This window comes from Hippocampus zosterae, chromosome 2 (assembly GCF_025434085.1).
Source record: "Hippocampus zosterae strain Florida chromosome 2, ASM2543408v3, whole genome shotgun sequence".
Taxonomy (NCBI): Eukaryota; Metazoa; Chordata; class Actinopteri; order Syngnathiformes; family Syngnathidae; genus Hippocampus; species Hippocampus zosterae.
In genome coordinates this window covers 24,959,705-24,972,578 of record NC_067452.1, presented here as the reverse complement: position 1 = coordinate 24,972,578, position 12,874 = coordinate 24,959,705, and the positions used below count along the sequence as shown (strand labels likewise).

The following is a 12,874-nucleotide window of genomic DNA, read 5'->3' as shown; positions in this document are numbered from 1 at the left end:
CGGTGACAGAGAGGATGACTGTTGGGACATGATTGATTTTTCATTTTCAAGACAAACTTAAAAAAAAAAAAACAGACACCGAGAGGATAAGACGGCCAACACCCATAGCTTTTCAACCCGGAAAAGGATTTATTTTCCACTTGACATCAGCAACAACTATGTAGCTAGCTATGACCGTACTAATGCTCGCAAAATATGGTGGAGTTTCTCCCGAAGTGATAAGCATATGTGGTGAGTATGCCAGTGACATTTCATTTATGGTTTTTAGGCTTTTGTTATGTTATTAGACAAATGATGATTTTGAACTGTTTCTGTATTCTGCAAAGAGATTTGAAGTTGAATGTTGTAGTGGAAGATAAACAGATAAAGAGGCACTGTGGCTACTGCTTTCCTAGAGTTATTAACCATTTAGCATTTTGATGTTAGATTGTATACGTTTTTCACCAAGCAAAATACTTTCACGAATGGAGGGGCATGGAGGGGCTTTAGTGCAGAGCGAATTTCTTCAGATTCAAATGTATTTGTCAATACGTAGGGGGCCGCCTACCACTGCTAAAAACACACACAACCAACTCAAAGCAAAAAACAGAAAAAAGTATGTGGTATTTAGCTCACAATTGACGAACAATTTGAAATCATTGCACACTTACAGCCCCCCCAAACGGAAAATCTCACAACACACTTTTATGCTCGTTTGCCAAACAAAAGCTACAGAGTGTGGCATGTTTGCAGGCCCTGCAGCAATGGTACCTTCAACCTCAGCCAGCTGGCAAGGGTCCCAGCTCTTCCCCTCCTCACCACCGCTTCCCAAAAATTCTGCACGCTTTGATATCACCCAGGCCCTCGACATCTGGAAGTTATTATTCAACAGAGTACAACATGCATATATTTTTCTGTTGTTTTTTGCGCTTTGCTTTCTGCGACCGATGGTGCTGCATATTGTGCATGTTGGTTTTGAAGTGAATCATGTCTGATCCACGACTCACTCGCTCACCTAACATTCTCCTCAGGAATGTTACATTAGTTGATTCGGAAGGAATGTTCACTTCCACTAATTGGCCATTAGCCCAACATACTTCCCTTTGTGCCCGTTTGAAAAGTACTTGACCTATTTTGCCCTTTTTCAGGGCCAAGAAGAAATTTTACTCCTTTCGATAATGTAGAATGAGCCGTCAAAACCCTAATTCAAAGTTGATGACCTTGGAAAATCGCACTAACTAAGCCCTCTCCCCCTTCATTGTTTTGCCGCACATCTGTAGTCAACAAGTCGAATGTTTGAGGTAACAGGGCAAAAACATACAAATTTTTCACAAGTTTATAAATTTAAAATAGAACGTACGGGTGCTTCGTGCTCTTATAGCAGTGGCATTTGTTGTTGGGTTTTTTTTAAATGCTGAGTGTCAAATTGTGATTTTACATGACCACCTATGAGCTTTGAGCACATTTACTCCATCAGACACGGCGGAAATATGCACCACTAGCCAATCATAGTCCAGCTTTTCCTTCCATCTTTAGTTTGCAAAGTTGAAGAAAACAAATGCCGTCAATATGTTAAAGAAGAAGCACTAAACAAAGTAATTGTAGCAAATTGACGAAACGTACAACTATACGCACACCTGAGGGGCAGCCATGACTTGCCTTAGGCTTCGGAAGACTAAGCCATTTTTCAAAAGTGAAGTTCCTTCGATGTGTTGCGGGTGTCACGTTTCAGGCAAGCCGAATAAAGTTGGGATCCCAAAAGTGTAGACACCAGACAAGGTCTCCGTAGCAAAAAGGGTTTAATATACAAGAATCGCACTGCCAAAGAAGTAACAAAGTGCTGGTCAAAACAAGGACCAGAGGGCACAAAAACGAATAACAAAAAGCGCTTACACAAAAGGCAAGGGAGGAAAATAAGAACCGCGAAGGCAAACCAAAAACAATGTAGCAAATACACGTAAGCGAAAGCCAAATCACAAAATAAAAAAAGACACCTACAAAATACTTGGTACTGAAAGTTTAAAAGCGAAAACACGACGAGGTCGATAGCAAAGCAGTCTATGGGCAAGGAAGCAGCAAGGCAAAGGCAATACTCCGACAACAGGTCCACAGCAGAGGGGTCCTTAAATACAGAGTGTACTAATCATAGATTGGCAGCAGGTGTGCACAGAAGTCCGCTCATGCCACCTGCTGGCCAGACTGAAAACCAGTACCGTGACAGCGGGATTTCCAGAACTTCAGGGAGGATGCCGTAGAGCAAGGGACTGTAGGGCATCCAAAACAAAACAATACAACAAACCTCTTGTATACTTTCGACAAGCAGTACCCAATTGATGACGTCGAAGAAATTGCACAGCCTGCCCATGTAAATATTACATAGCAGGTTAGCAGCTAATAATTAGCAGGCAGCCCCTGGATGAAACCAGCAATCAAGCGTGTCATCTTTTGATCATCGCAATGATGTTAACAGCATGTGTAGGATCATAATTTAAAAATGATTCTGTTAGATTATAAGGCATATTCATTATTCCTAGGTGGGGTCCATTTTTAGTAGTTCACTATGTTATTTTATATAGTATTGAATGAATGAAAAATGTCTGTTCATAAAATGTTGAAAGACTATAATTAGGGGTTGTTGTCAGTACTAGAGCTTTCAAAGTGGGCAATTTAAAAGCAATGCAAAGTCCATGCCATACCACGGGATAAATGTTTAGAGAAATCCTACAGTTAGAGCCTCTGTGTCTGCCCCTCAGTAATGCGGCAAAAACAGCCAGTTAACAAATTAAGCAGTGATTTCTTCATTTAAACAGCCCCTGAGTTGAAATATGAAGCTGCCACTTTTGGGGTACTTGAAGCTTGGCGACACTCGTTGCCTGTCCTCTTAAAACAGTTGATTAGAAGAGGACCTGTCAGGTGCTTGTGGGGTAACCAAGGCATTGGAGGATTTCCAATAACGGCTTATGGCTAAGGGCAATCATACTCTCGCCTTGTGGCAGCACAATTCTATTACTTTTTCCCAAGTGCTGCTCCACTTCTTTTTTTCGAGTCTCTCTGACTTGCTCACACCCCAAGGAGTTTTGACCTGATTCATGGCTGTTAACGTCACCGCTGGTCGGAATCTAACATGAGGTCAAATCACTGGTTGATAATTAAAAATTGAAGTGAGGTGTGCTTGTCTTATTTTAACTTACCTCATGCTCATTTTGTTGAGGTGCAGGGGCGTCTACCAGTGCCAGCTGGATCACAGTCTTCCAGAGGTGAGAATGTGGACCGCTTGCTGTTAGTTTAAACTGGATTGGCTCAGCCAAAGAAGCTCCATCTCCCTGAGCAAAGATGGACCCATCTGTGCGCACACTGAAGTTGGGATCGCTGCTCTTGAAAACCACCGCTTTGTTCCCCATGCAGTCATCAAAGTTTACTGTAGAAGAGAGGTGGAACATGAAAGATATTCTTCCTTTAATCAGCCGGTGAAGAATGACACATGCAAACAGCCGCACATCTTGGGGTGACGTTATCGCCATATATGTCAGAATTGCCTCAAATCCATCCACCTATCTATTTTCCGATCTGCTTTATGCTCACCAGGGTTGCGGGGGGTGCTGGAGCTCATCCCAGCTGTCTTCGTGCAATAGGCAGGACACCTGAACCGGTTGCCAGCCAATCGCAGTGGCTCAAATCCATCTCTGATTATTTAGGTCAAGCTTTCACAAGAATAAGACCCTTCAGAATTCTTTCAGTGCCAATGCACATTCTCCTTATAACAGAATAAGCATTGTAAAAACATGTCAGTTGTGGGCAATCCAAGAACACGCGACAAGTCTGTCATGGTACCGTGTTTGGGACTTACTTAACTCGCATATACATGGCCTTCCCTACTGAAGAGATAAATACACATTTGTCACATGGCTAGCAGTTTTTTTTTCTACTTGAGAAAGTATGTTTTCCACATGCTCAGCTATTGAATCATTTAGGCAGGAATTGTAAACAAAAAAGGTCCTTGGGAATAAAAAAAGGGATTGAATTAACATGCTGCCTGACACATCTAAGCATACTTGCTCTCTGTGCACGCTATTGATTCAAAACAATGCCTGGATGCAGCAAATTAGCTACAAATACAAAAGGAAAAAAGAATCCTCCACCCACTCCTACTTAACCTGAATAGGATTCATATATTGTACGTTAAACTGCAGTTAATGCATACCACAAGCCTCTTCCATTTCAATATCCTATCTGTGCGATCTGCAATGAAATCAACACAGTTCAAGCAAGGATGCGTCAGAGACATGTGCTCACAATGCTCTCCGATACTTGCGCCTTTCTGCCTCAAGGCACCCTATTCTCTGTTGGGGATTTAAATGTCTAGACACATTGCATGAAACCCTGAGCTAAGGCTGTCACTGTTGTTTTTTTTACATACAGTAGTCTTCTCACGTCCGCCAGACAGCGGAAACAAAGCTTCACTTGCAAAGTCCAACCGACCTTTGGCTTTACTGGGCCCTCAACATGACTGTGTGTCTCTTGTGCCGCCATCATTTTCTTTCAGGCCAGGCAGGCAGAAATCCAGAGAGAGTTCACATCCTGTCCACTCAGTAAGAATGTCTGCGTCTTGAATTAAACGGGGGGGACAAGACACGTTTGACAAGTATGAACAAGACAAAATGTATGTTCTCCCTATTATTATGTGTTTTCTTGGGTCCCATGTCATTTGAAGTGAATGAGTGCGTGAATGGTTGCTTGTCTATGTGGGCCCGGCGATTGGCTGGTGACCAGTTCAAGTTCAATTCTACCGACCCCATGTGAAGATAAGCTGATAACAAACCCGTTACTCCCCAGAAGGCCTGACCCTCCACCATATCCCTGTACAGGGTCAAGCTGAGCCAAAGTACCTTCTGGAGAGCCTTTGCTTTTTGCCGCTATTTGTGTTCTCATCCTTTTATTTCACTTATAGTGCCTTCTCTTTTACTCCTTTGACTCTTAGATCGTTCTACCATGGATGTAGACACGATTTGCTGTGTGTGGCTTCTTCAGTGTACTGCTTGATCGATTTGTAGGATCCAATTTATCCAGTTTGTATCTGAATCTCTTTGTGTCCTTTTCATCAAAGTCAGATGTGAATTTACTCGGATGGAACGTTGACTGATAGGCACGAGTGTTATTGCTGCTCTCCATTGTTAGTCCTTCGCTTGCAGGCGCTACTCTACAGCTGTGGCTACGTAAGCAAATGTACGCATGGAATAGTCACTTAGCTCGATACAAGATGGATGGATGAATCGGATTTTGTTTTCAAATCAAAATTCTGCTTCCAATCCAAATCATGTCATCACATGCGAATTCATCTTATGAATTCAAGACAAAAAAAGCAAACCCTGTTAATAGTGAGAAATAACATTATATCATGACAGAGTAAAAAAAATATCACACCCAATGTGTTGATTACACACAACGCACGGTGAAAAGTGCAAGTTTTAAGAAAGGTGACATAAACTTAATGTACCTGACTACCCACAAAAAGCAGAAAACCAGCAACAAGAACCAGTTTTGCACCAATTAAAGAAATAAAGAATGCCAAGATTTTGTGTATCGATACAAAAAGACCTCTAGTAGCTCCCCAGGTTGATACTGCAAAAAGAGGCCTTATATGAATTCCAACAGAGGAAAGACGCCCACCGGCACTGTGCTGCACCAAAACAACATCCGAACAACATCCAAGGCAAAGTGCCCACGTTGTGCATTGATCTGGTGCCTCTTTGTTGAAGCAGCCAGCCAGTCACATCCCCAAAATACTGAAAATACCAGCAAAAAGAACCACAAGAAGGAAGGATGATCTTTTTAATCAAACAGGATGTTTATTTTCCCAAAAGAAAACGAAACTATGGCATTAAATTGATTGCGCCTTGACTTGAAATGCTTGCGACATCTTAATTTGACATTGTTCCACAACTGAAAAGTTTGTTTGGAAAACCAAATTCCTCTCGCCTGTGTACATTATCAATTAAACACCGCAGTCATTTTTCTGCGCATATTCCAGTTTCCACAACACAACATTTTGTTTGGAACAAAGAGAAAGTGGTGTGCAAGGCACATTTGGACAAACGCATTTGTGCTAGAACATCTTCGAATATCTCTGTATTAGACACACAGGCACACACACACACACACACACACACACACACACACACACACACACACACACACTGGGACTGACCCTTTGGGGGACATTGTTGGTGAGAGAGAAGGATGGAAGTGAGGAGGAGGCAGGTTTCACGTTACGCGGCAGCCAATGCAAGCCAAGCCCACACAAAGGACCTTGAACTTGAACACAATGACTACCATGGTCACGCCGATGAAGATGAATGTCCTTAATTTTTTAAGAGCTCTCCTGTGTTACGAGGGTTAAGTCAGGTAAGAACTTACGTGTGTGTGTGTGTGTGTGTGTGTGCGGGTGGACATGAGCGCATGCCTGCATAAAATTGTCGAGTCCCCAACAAAAGCTTGGAATGTAACTGGGACTGGGAAGGGAGTGAATGGAAGCATCCTGGAGTTGGCGTTCCGATTCATGGAAGCCCTGCCACACTGGACTGGTTGTGGCTGCTCAGATGGCTGTTCAAGCAGGTTAACTGGGCCAGCTTCCTGAGTGAATCCAGGCAGATGGGTATTGTTAGAATGTGATGAGAGACCAAGAGAGAGTAAACGGGTAATGGGGAAGGGGGTGGGAGAGTGATGGCGCATACAGAAATGGAAAGAGAGCACAGGATGAAGAGACAGATGCAAAAAATAAGCATGGCTACTTGTGAGAGCTACCACAGGGAGCATAAAGTATAATCAGAGTAGACGCTCCACATTAAGCGTGGCCCTCAGTGAGAGGCTATACATAGCCAAGCCCACTGTCCATTACCAAGATTACGAGGGCAGGACAAACATATAGTGTGATGAAACCGTGATTGTAAGAAGCCCATCACAGAGACATGGAGAGCGTCTCATCTCTGCTCATAGGCTGCTCAATGGCTCATAGATATTCTACTTTTGGTTTGACCAATGGCCCACATTGTAATACAGTAGCGCAGTAGGTAGGCCCAAGTGTTGGTCAAAAAATGAAGCACAATATTTAATCGGAAAAACTATTTGTAAAATTCTTGTAAATCACCACAACAGTATGCGCATGTGGAATATTAAATAATTCAATGTTTAAATATATATCAAAGAAAAAAAACTGAACCATTCAGTGGAAAAGTGAATACAAAACACAAAGCACAACACAAAAGTTAAGCAGAAATTTACCTAAGTACATTTTTTAGAACGAAAAAAATTCCAAATGATCAAACGTTAATTGTGCTTACAATTTAAATACAACTGAACTGAACTCAACAAAAGTACTCTACTGGATTAAAAAAAAAAAAACTTGTCGCCTCTGTAATATTTTGCACAGTTGAAATACTTAATTCAGTGGTTATTTTGTTTACCACACGTGGGAGCCAACACCATACTACACCTACAAACCATCGTGTTAGCCTTGGTTGCTCTGAGTCAGGAACTGCCCCACTGTTGTGTGGTGTTCTACAGGGCTCAATTCTTGGGCCTCTGCTGTTCTCACTGTATCTGCTCCCAATGGCTTCTATCTCAAGGAAACATGGTACTTCCTTCCACTGCTATGTAGATGACTGTCAGATCTATTCCCCACTGGGAAAAAAAAGTTCCGTGCATTGAGGCCACTTACAATAAATAAATGAATAATAGAATTAAAAAGCTGATCTTATACACCAAAGTTATGTAACAAGTTGACTTCATTCAACAAATACTTTGAGTACAAGTTTTCACAAGTGGCTAGACGATTCAGATTTGAAGATAGGCGGCCAGAAAACAACAATAACCTCACACACACACACACACACACACACACACACACACACACACACACACACACACACAAACACACACACACGAAAACATCAATCTTGTTCGGGACATGGGATGACATTGTTTGCACATTCTCCATTGTATCAAGGCGAGCAGTTTCATTGCTGTCATGAGCTTTCTCACAAGTAAAAGGTGTGTTATTACTGTGGACAAGCAGACAGGAAATCAAATCCAATAATCGAATGAAAGTGTTGAAGAAGTTTTGTGAAAACAATTACAACCGTTTTATATTACTTATTACATCACATAACCATCCATCCATCCATTTTCTGAACCGCTTAATCCTCACTAGGGTCGCGGGGGGTGCTGGAGCCTATCCCAGTCGTCTTCGGGCAGTAGGCGGGGGACACCCTGGATCAGTTGCCAGCCAATCGCAGGGCACACAGAGACGAACAACCATCCACGCTCACATTCACACCTAGGGACAATTTAGAGCATCCAATCAGCCTACCATGCATGTTTTTGGAATGTGGGAGGAAACCGGAGCACCCGGAGAAAACCCACGCAGGCCCGGGGAGAACATGCAAACTCCACACAGGGAGGCCGGAGCTGGAATCGAACCCGGTACCTCTGCACTGTGAAGCCGACGTGCTAACCACTGGACTACCGGGCCGCCACATCACATAACCATCTTGCATATTGTTTTCAACACTTATAGACATTTATGAAGTCCATGGAAACTGTGAGGTCCATGTGACCAATTATTGGAGTTTTATCTTTGACAGGGAAAGTGAAAGGATGTGTGTTTAGCTTGGCCGTGGAATACTTCACATAACATATAGTACACACAAATCAGAACCTCCAATCCAATGGGGAGTTGGGCCAATTTATTTGAATCGACCGTAACTGTGTAGCATGCCTAGGGCTGCCATAACACATACATCATGTAACACCCACGTAACTCCAAAAGTTGTGAGCAGATAAATTACTGCGGTGATGCACATTCCAATCTGTCTTTCTTCAAAGCCAAACCCAAGACTCACAATTGCTCCATTCTGAATCTTTGTCTTGTCCTTTGAGTCAAGGAGAATTCTAGTCTTTTGCAATGAAAATCTGGCGTTAGTAGTGATTTGTAAAGGCGGCAAACAAGAAAGAATAGGATTTGGCAGAATAGAGTCACTTTCCCGAAGACAAAAGCCTGTTGTTGGAAAACAAGAGAAAACGGAAGAAAAAAAACAGCAAGATGAAAAGAAGGCATTATATTTATCAACTTTTTAACTGCAAAAGCTGTCTTGACACCACAAATTTCTGCGATGTAGACAGATGCATAACTCACATAATCAAACAGTGTTTATTTAGAGAAGCCCATGCTTGTAGCTCCAAAATCACAATAGTTCACCTTACAGTGGTGATAGAGGCAAAAAGAAACAACTTGTGCCTGAGTGTCTCTCAGTGAAATCTGGACCAATAGCCTACAAACTCAGTGACAATAAATATGAACACTTTAGAAGGGGCCTGAATTTTATATGCCATCATGACTGTCTGTACTTCAATACAGTAATGTCAAAAACCCTGCATCCAAACATTTGATACAGTCTGACCAAGCGGCCTTAACTGAGTAAAGACTACTATACTAAGGTCAGTGTGTGTTTGTGTGAGATACGGACTGTTGTCCAAATGCAAGTTCATTGTTGACGGCAGCAATGCCCATAGTAAAATAAAACAAGAAAAGATCGGGGGGGGGGGGGGGGGATGATGGCTTTTTTATTCATTTTTGCAGCAGTACAGTTCACTTCATGTGAGACTGTTGTTGTCAGCACTTTTCACCAAGTCAAGCTCCGAAGATTTGGGCTTAGCTTTCATGCATTCTAATTCCACTAACCTTGTTCGGACAACCCTCCAGTGTAGTCTCAAGGTTGGGGAAAAAAAAAAACGACTACACATGAAATATTTTGGCTCTTTAAATTAAGCCACTTCAGAACTGCTCACAGTGCTCCCTCGGCGACCACAGCGTTGCTGTATACAGGGGCAGTTATTACATTGGGAAATAGAAGAAATAGTGATCGATAGTTTATATATACTGTACTGAAAAACAAAAATAACTTTGTAAAGGCCATACAAACAAAAAGGCTTGCAGTCCTTGTTGTTGTTGGATTTTTTGTATGTGTGTTTCCCCATTGTTTGCCTGTAAGCACAAAATATGGTTGGTGTAAACGAAAAGAAACATTTTCATAACATTCCTCTCAAGCTTGCCCAAGGAAGCAAATAGCATCAAATTGCTTTTCCCAACTGCTGGAGGAAACACAGTCAGTGTTTCTGCAATCTAATCAACATCTCTCGATCAAAACTTTTGAAAAGGTCATGTTTTTCCTATTATAGGGGTCAAGGAATAAACGAGAGGAAACCCTCGAGCTGTTAAATTGTGGAAAAACATACGTCATTATAAAATCTCCATAGAGGATACAAATCATGTTTTTCGAAATGATACGTGATAGATGTGTTTGAAATTATATCTCCTTTCCCTTAAACGAAAAGTGACCTGTCAAATCTGGGGGATGATGGGACAGTGCAATGATTGCAACATGCAATTTGTGTGTGTGTGTGTGTGTGTGTGTGTGTGTGTGCATGAGAGAGAGAGAGAGAGAGAGAGAGAGAGAGAGAGAGAGAGAGAGAGAGTCTTCAATGCTTTTGCTTCTGCTATACCCTACAAGAGAGAAAGATGGGCTGTAATTCCTATTATTAAAAAAAAAAAAAAGAAGTTATGAAACTGACCTGGAAAATAATGTTGATCCAAAGAATTTTGTTGCACAAACCCCATCAATGTAATCTATTGTTTTTCTTTAACTCCGATTGACAACTGCTTTAGCTGAAGATTTGGGTCTTTGATCAGGCTGATTTAATGTATTTGGCAGAGTGTGTTTTGAATCAGTAGAGCGTATAACACTATCAAAGCGTTCTGGAGACAAATGTGCTGCCCAGTGTTGGAACGCTCGATTGTAGTTCGTGGGCCCATCACTGGAAAATGACCGAAAAGACGCAGCCAAAGACAAAGCTCCTCCACCCCTACACACCTGCCCGGTGCCTCAGGTCTGCGGACCAGACATTATTAGAAGAACCAAGAACTAAGCGGAGGTTCAGAGGGGATCGAGCCTTTTCCGTTGCTGGTCCCTCTCTCTGAAATGATGGACGTGACCTCCCACTGAACATTCGGCAAGCCCCCTTGCTGCCGACCTTTAAAAACCGCCTCAAAACTCACTTGTATTCTTTGACTATAATTTGACTCAGTTTGACTCAGACTTGTTTTTAGTTTTACTGTTTGGTACTTTCGACCATCTTTGTTATTGACTTATTGCTTTATTGTTGTATATATTATAATTGCTCCATGTACAGCACTTTGTATTATTGTTGTTTTAAAGTGCTCTACAAATACAGTTGAGGTGAGAAGTAAGGTTGAGAACAAAAATGAACAGCGGTCTTCTGTGATCTAAATCCATGTGTGGAAGCAGCTAAAATATGTAGTCTGAAGAAGGCACCTTTCAAACCTGACACAGCTGGACCAAGTCTCATTGAGAGATACAGAAATCATTTGATAGGAGTGATGACATCAAATGTTTGTGTGACAAAATATTAGTTTGACGGAACCATTATTTATATCTAGGTCAGTGAAAAAAATACTTATCACAAAAGAAACAATCCATAATTTTTACAACTTAGTTTTTTTTTAGTTATATCAGTGTGGATATTTCTTTTTTAAATGTAAGTGCGCCAGCGTTGTTGTCAGATGGCCAAACAGCATCCTTTGAAGATATACAAATGCCTCCCCTGATTGTGCTTTACGTTTGATGAAAGTGCATATTGTAAATGCTTGTAAATAATGTCAGTTTTTGAAGAGATTAATGTGGAGATCACCGTGCACGGAGGTGCCGCTACTGTGATATATCTGAACCATTGGCTTCGAACAGAAAAGCAATTAAAAGCAGCCACTCTCCACTTTATTTTAGCTTCGGTCCGCCATCATTTTTGCAAAAACAAAACCAATTCCATGAATGCATTCAAACTCTGCCTTGAAATTTCAAAAGGACCCGACCAATATGACAACACCATATCCTCAAACAAACATTGTCAGTGTGCAACACTTTGCATACATCTAAATGACAATAAGCGTGCCCTGGTCAAACAATATCAGAGGCCGTTCGAGTTTTGTGAATGCTAGTGACAGAAACGATTATTAGTCAGTCCCCCATGAACATATTTTACGAGCCTTCAAGGTCAAAGGACAACATCCAAGTCCCTTTCCTAATCCGTTCAAAGGTCATTGTATATTTTTGTCCAAATCTCCAGTCATTTGGTACGTTTCCACTTTAATTCCTGGAAAATGTAAAAGGGTTTTCAAGTGTACAGCTTCGGTGATTTGAGTTCAACTGAGCATATGTGCCTCCAGGTAACGGCACAAACACGATTGCGTAGGTGTGCTTCAAAAAGAAAACAGTCTCATCACGCAAACGAAAGGAGAATCATTAGTCAGAGATGATTACTAACATTTTCCCGAGGGCAGAGATGTGTCATTTAGTGTATGTGCATGCAATTTGTTTACGGTGCGTTCGTGGCAAGCCAAAATGTGCTTCAAAGCTTGCAGATAATAACAAGGCAATGCACATTCATTGGTCAAGAGGTTTGCGGTCTACGGTATACATTTTTATGAGCAATCTTTCTCCAGCGGCTGTACATTGTGCAGCACAGGAATGCTTTTGAAGTTGATAAGGTAGACACTGATACGGCAGGAACATCAGGCAACATCTCAACATCAACAACACCCTTTAAGACATTTCAAAGTAAACCGTCCCTTGTCTCGTGGAGCCAGAATTTCAGAAGAGGGAGTCAGGAGGCGTGTGCTTTCTTGTATGCAAACACAAACCGGAGTGAAATGTCATGGCAAATCTCTGTGTGCACTTGGGCCAAGATGGCTGCTTTGTCAACAAATACATATATCATTTGTCAGCCATGTGGCGCTAACCTTCATTGCCACTAATTGCTGTGAATC

The 12,874-nt window shown here is 41.8% G+C and overlaps 1 protein-coding gene across 2 annotated transcripts in view; it reads right to left on the bottom strand.

Moving 5' to 3' along the window:
* Positions 1-12,874, bottom strand: part of LOC127595520 (cadherin-4-like) — a 244,865-nt gene that overhangs the window by 88,768 nt on the left and 143,223 nt on the right. For both annotated transcript variants that reach the window (XM_052057102.1, XM_052057103.1), the window contains one exon: positions 3,171-3,397. In XM_052057102.1, coding sequence (XP_051913062.1) covers positions 3,171-3,397 — 227 coding nt within the window. The remainder of the gene's footprint in view (positions 1-3,170; positions 3,398-12,874) is intronic.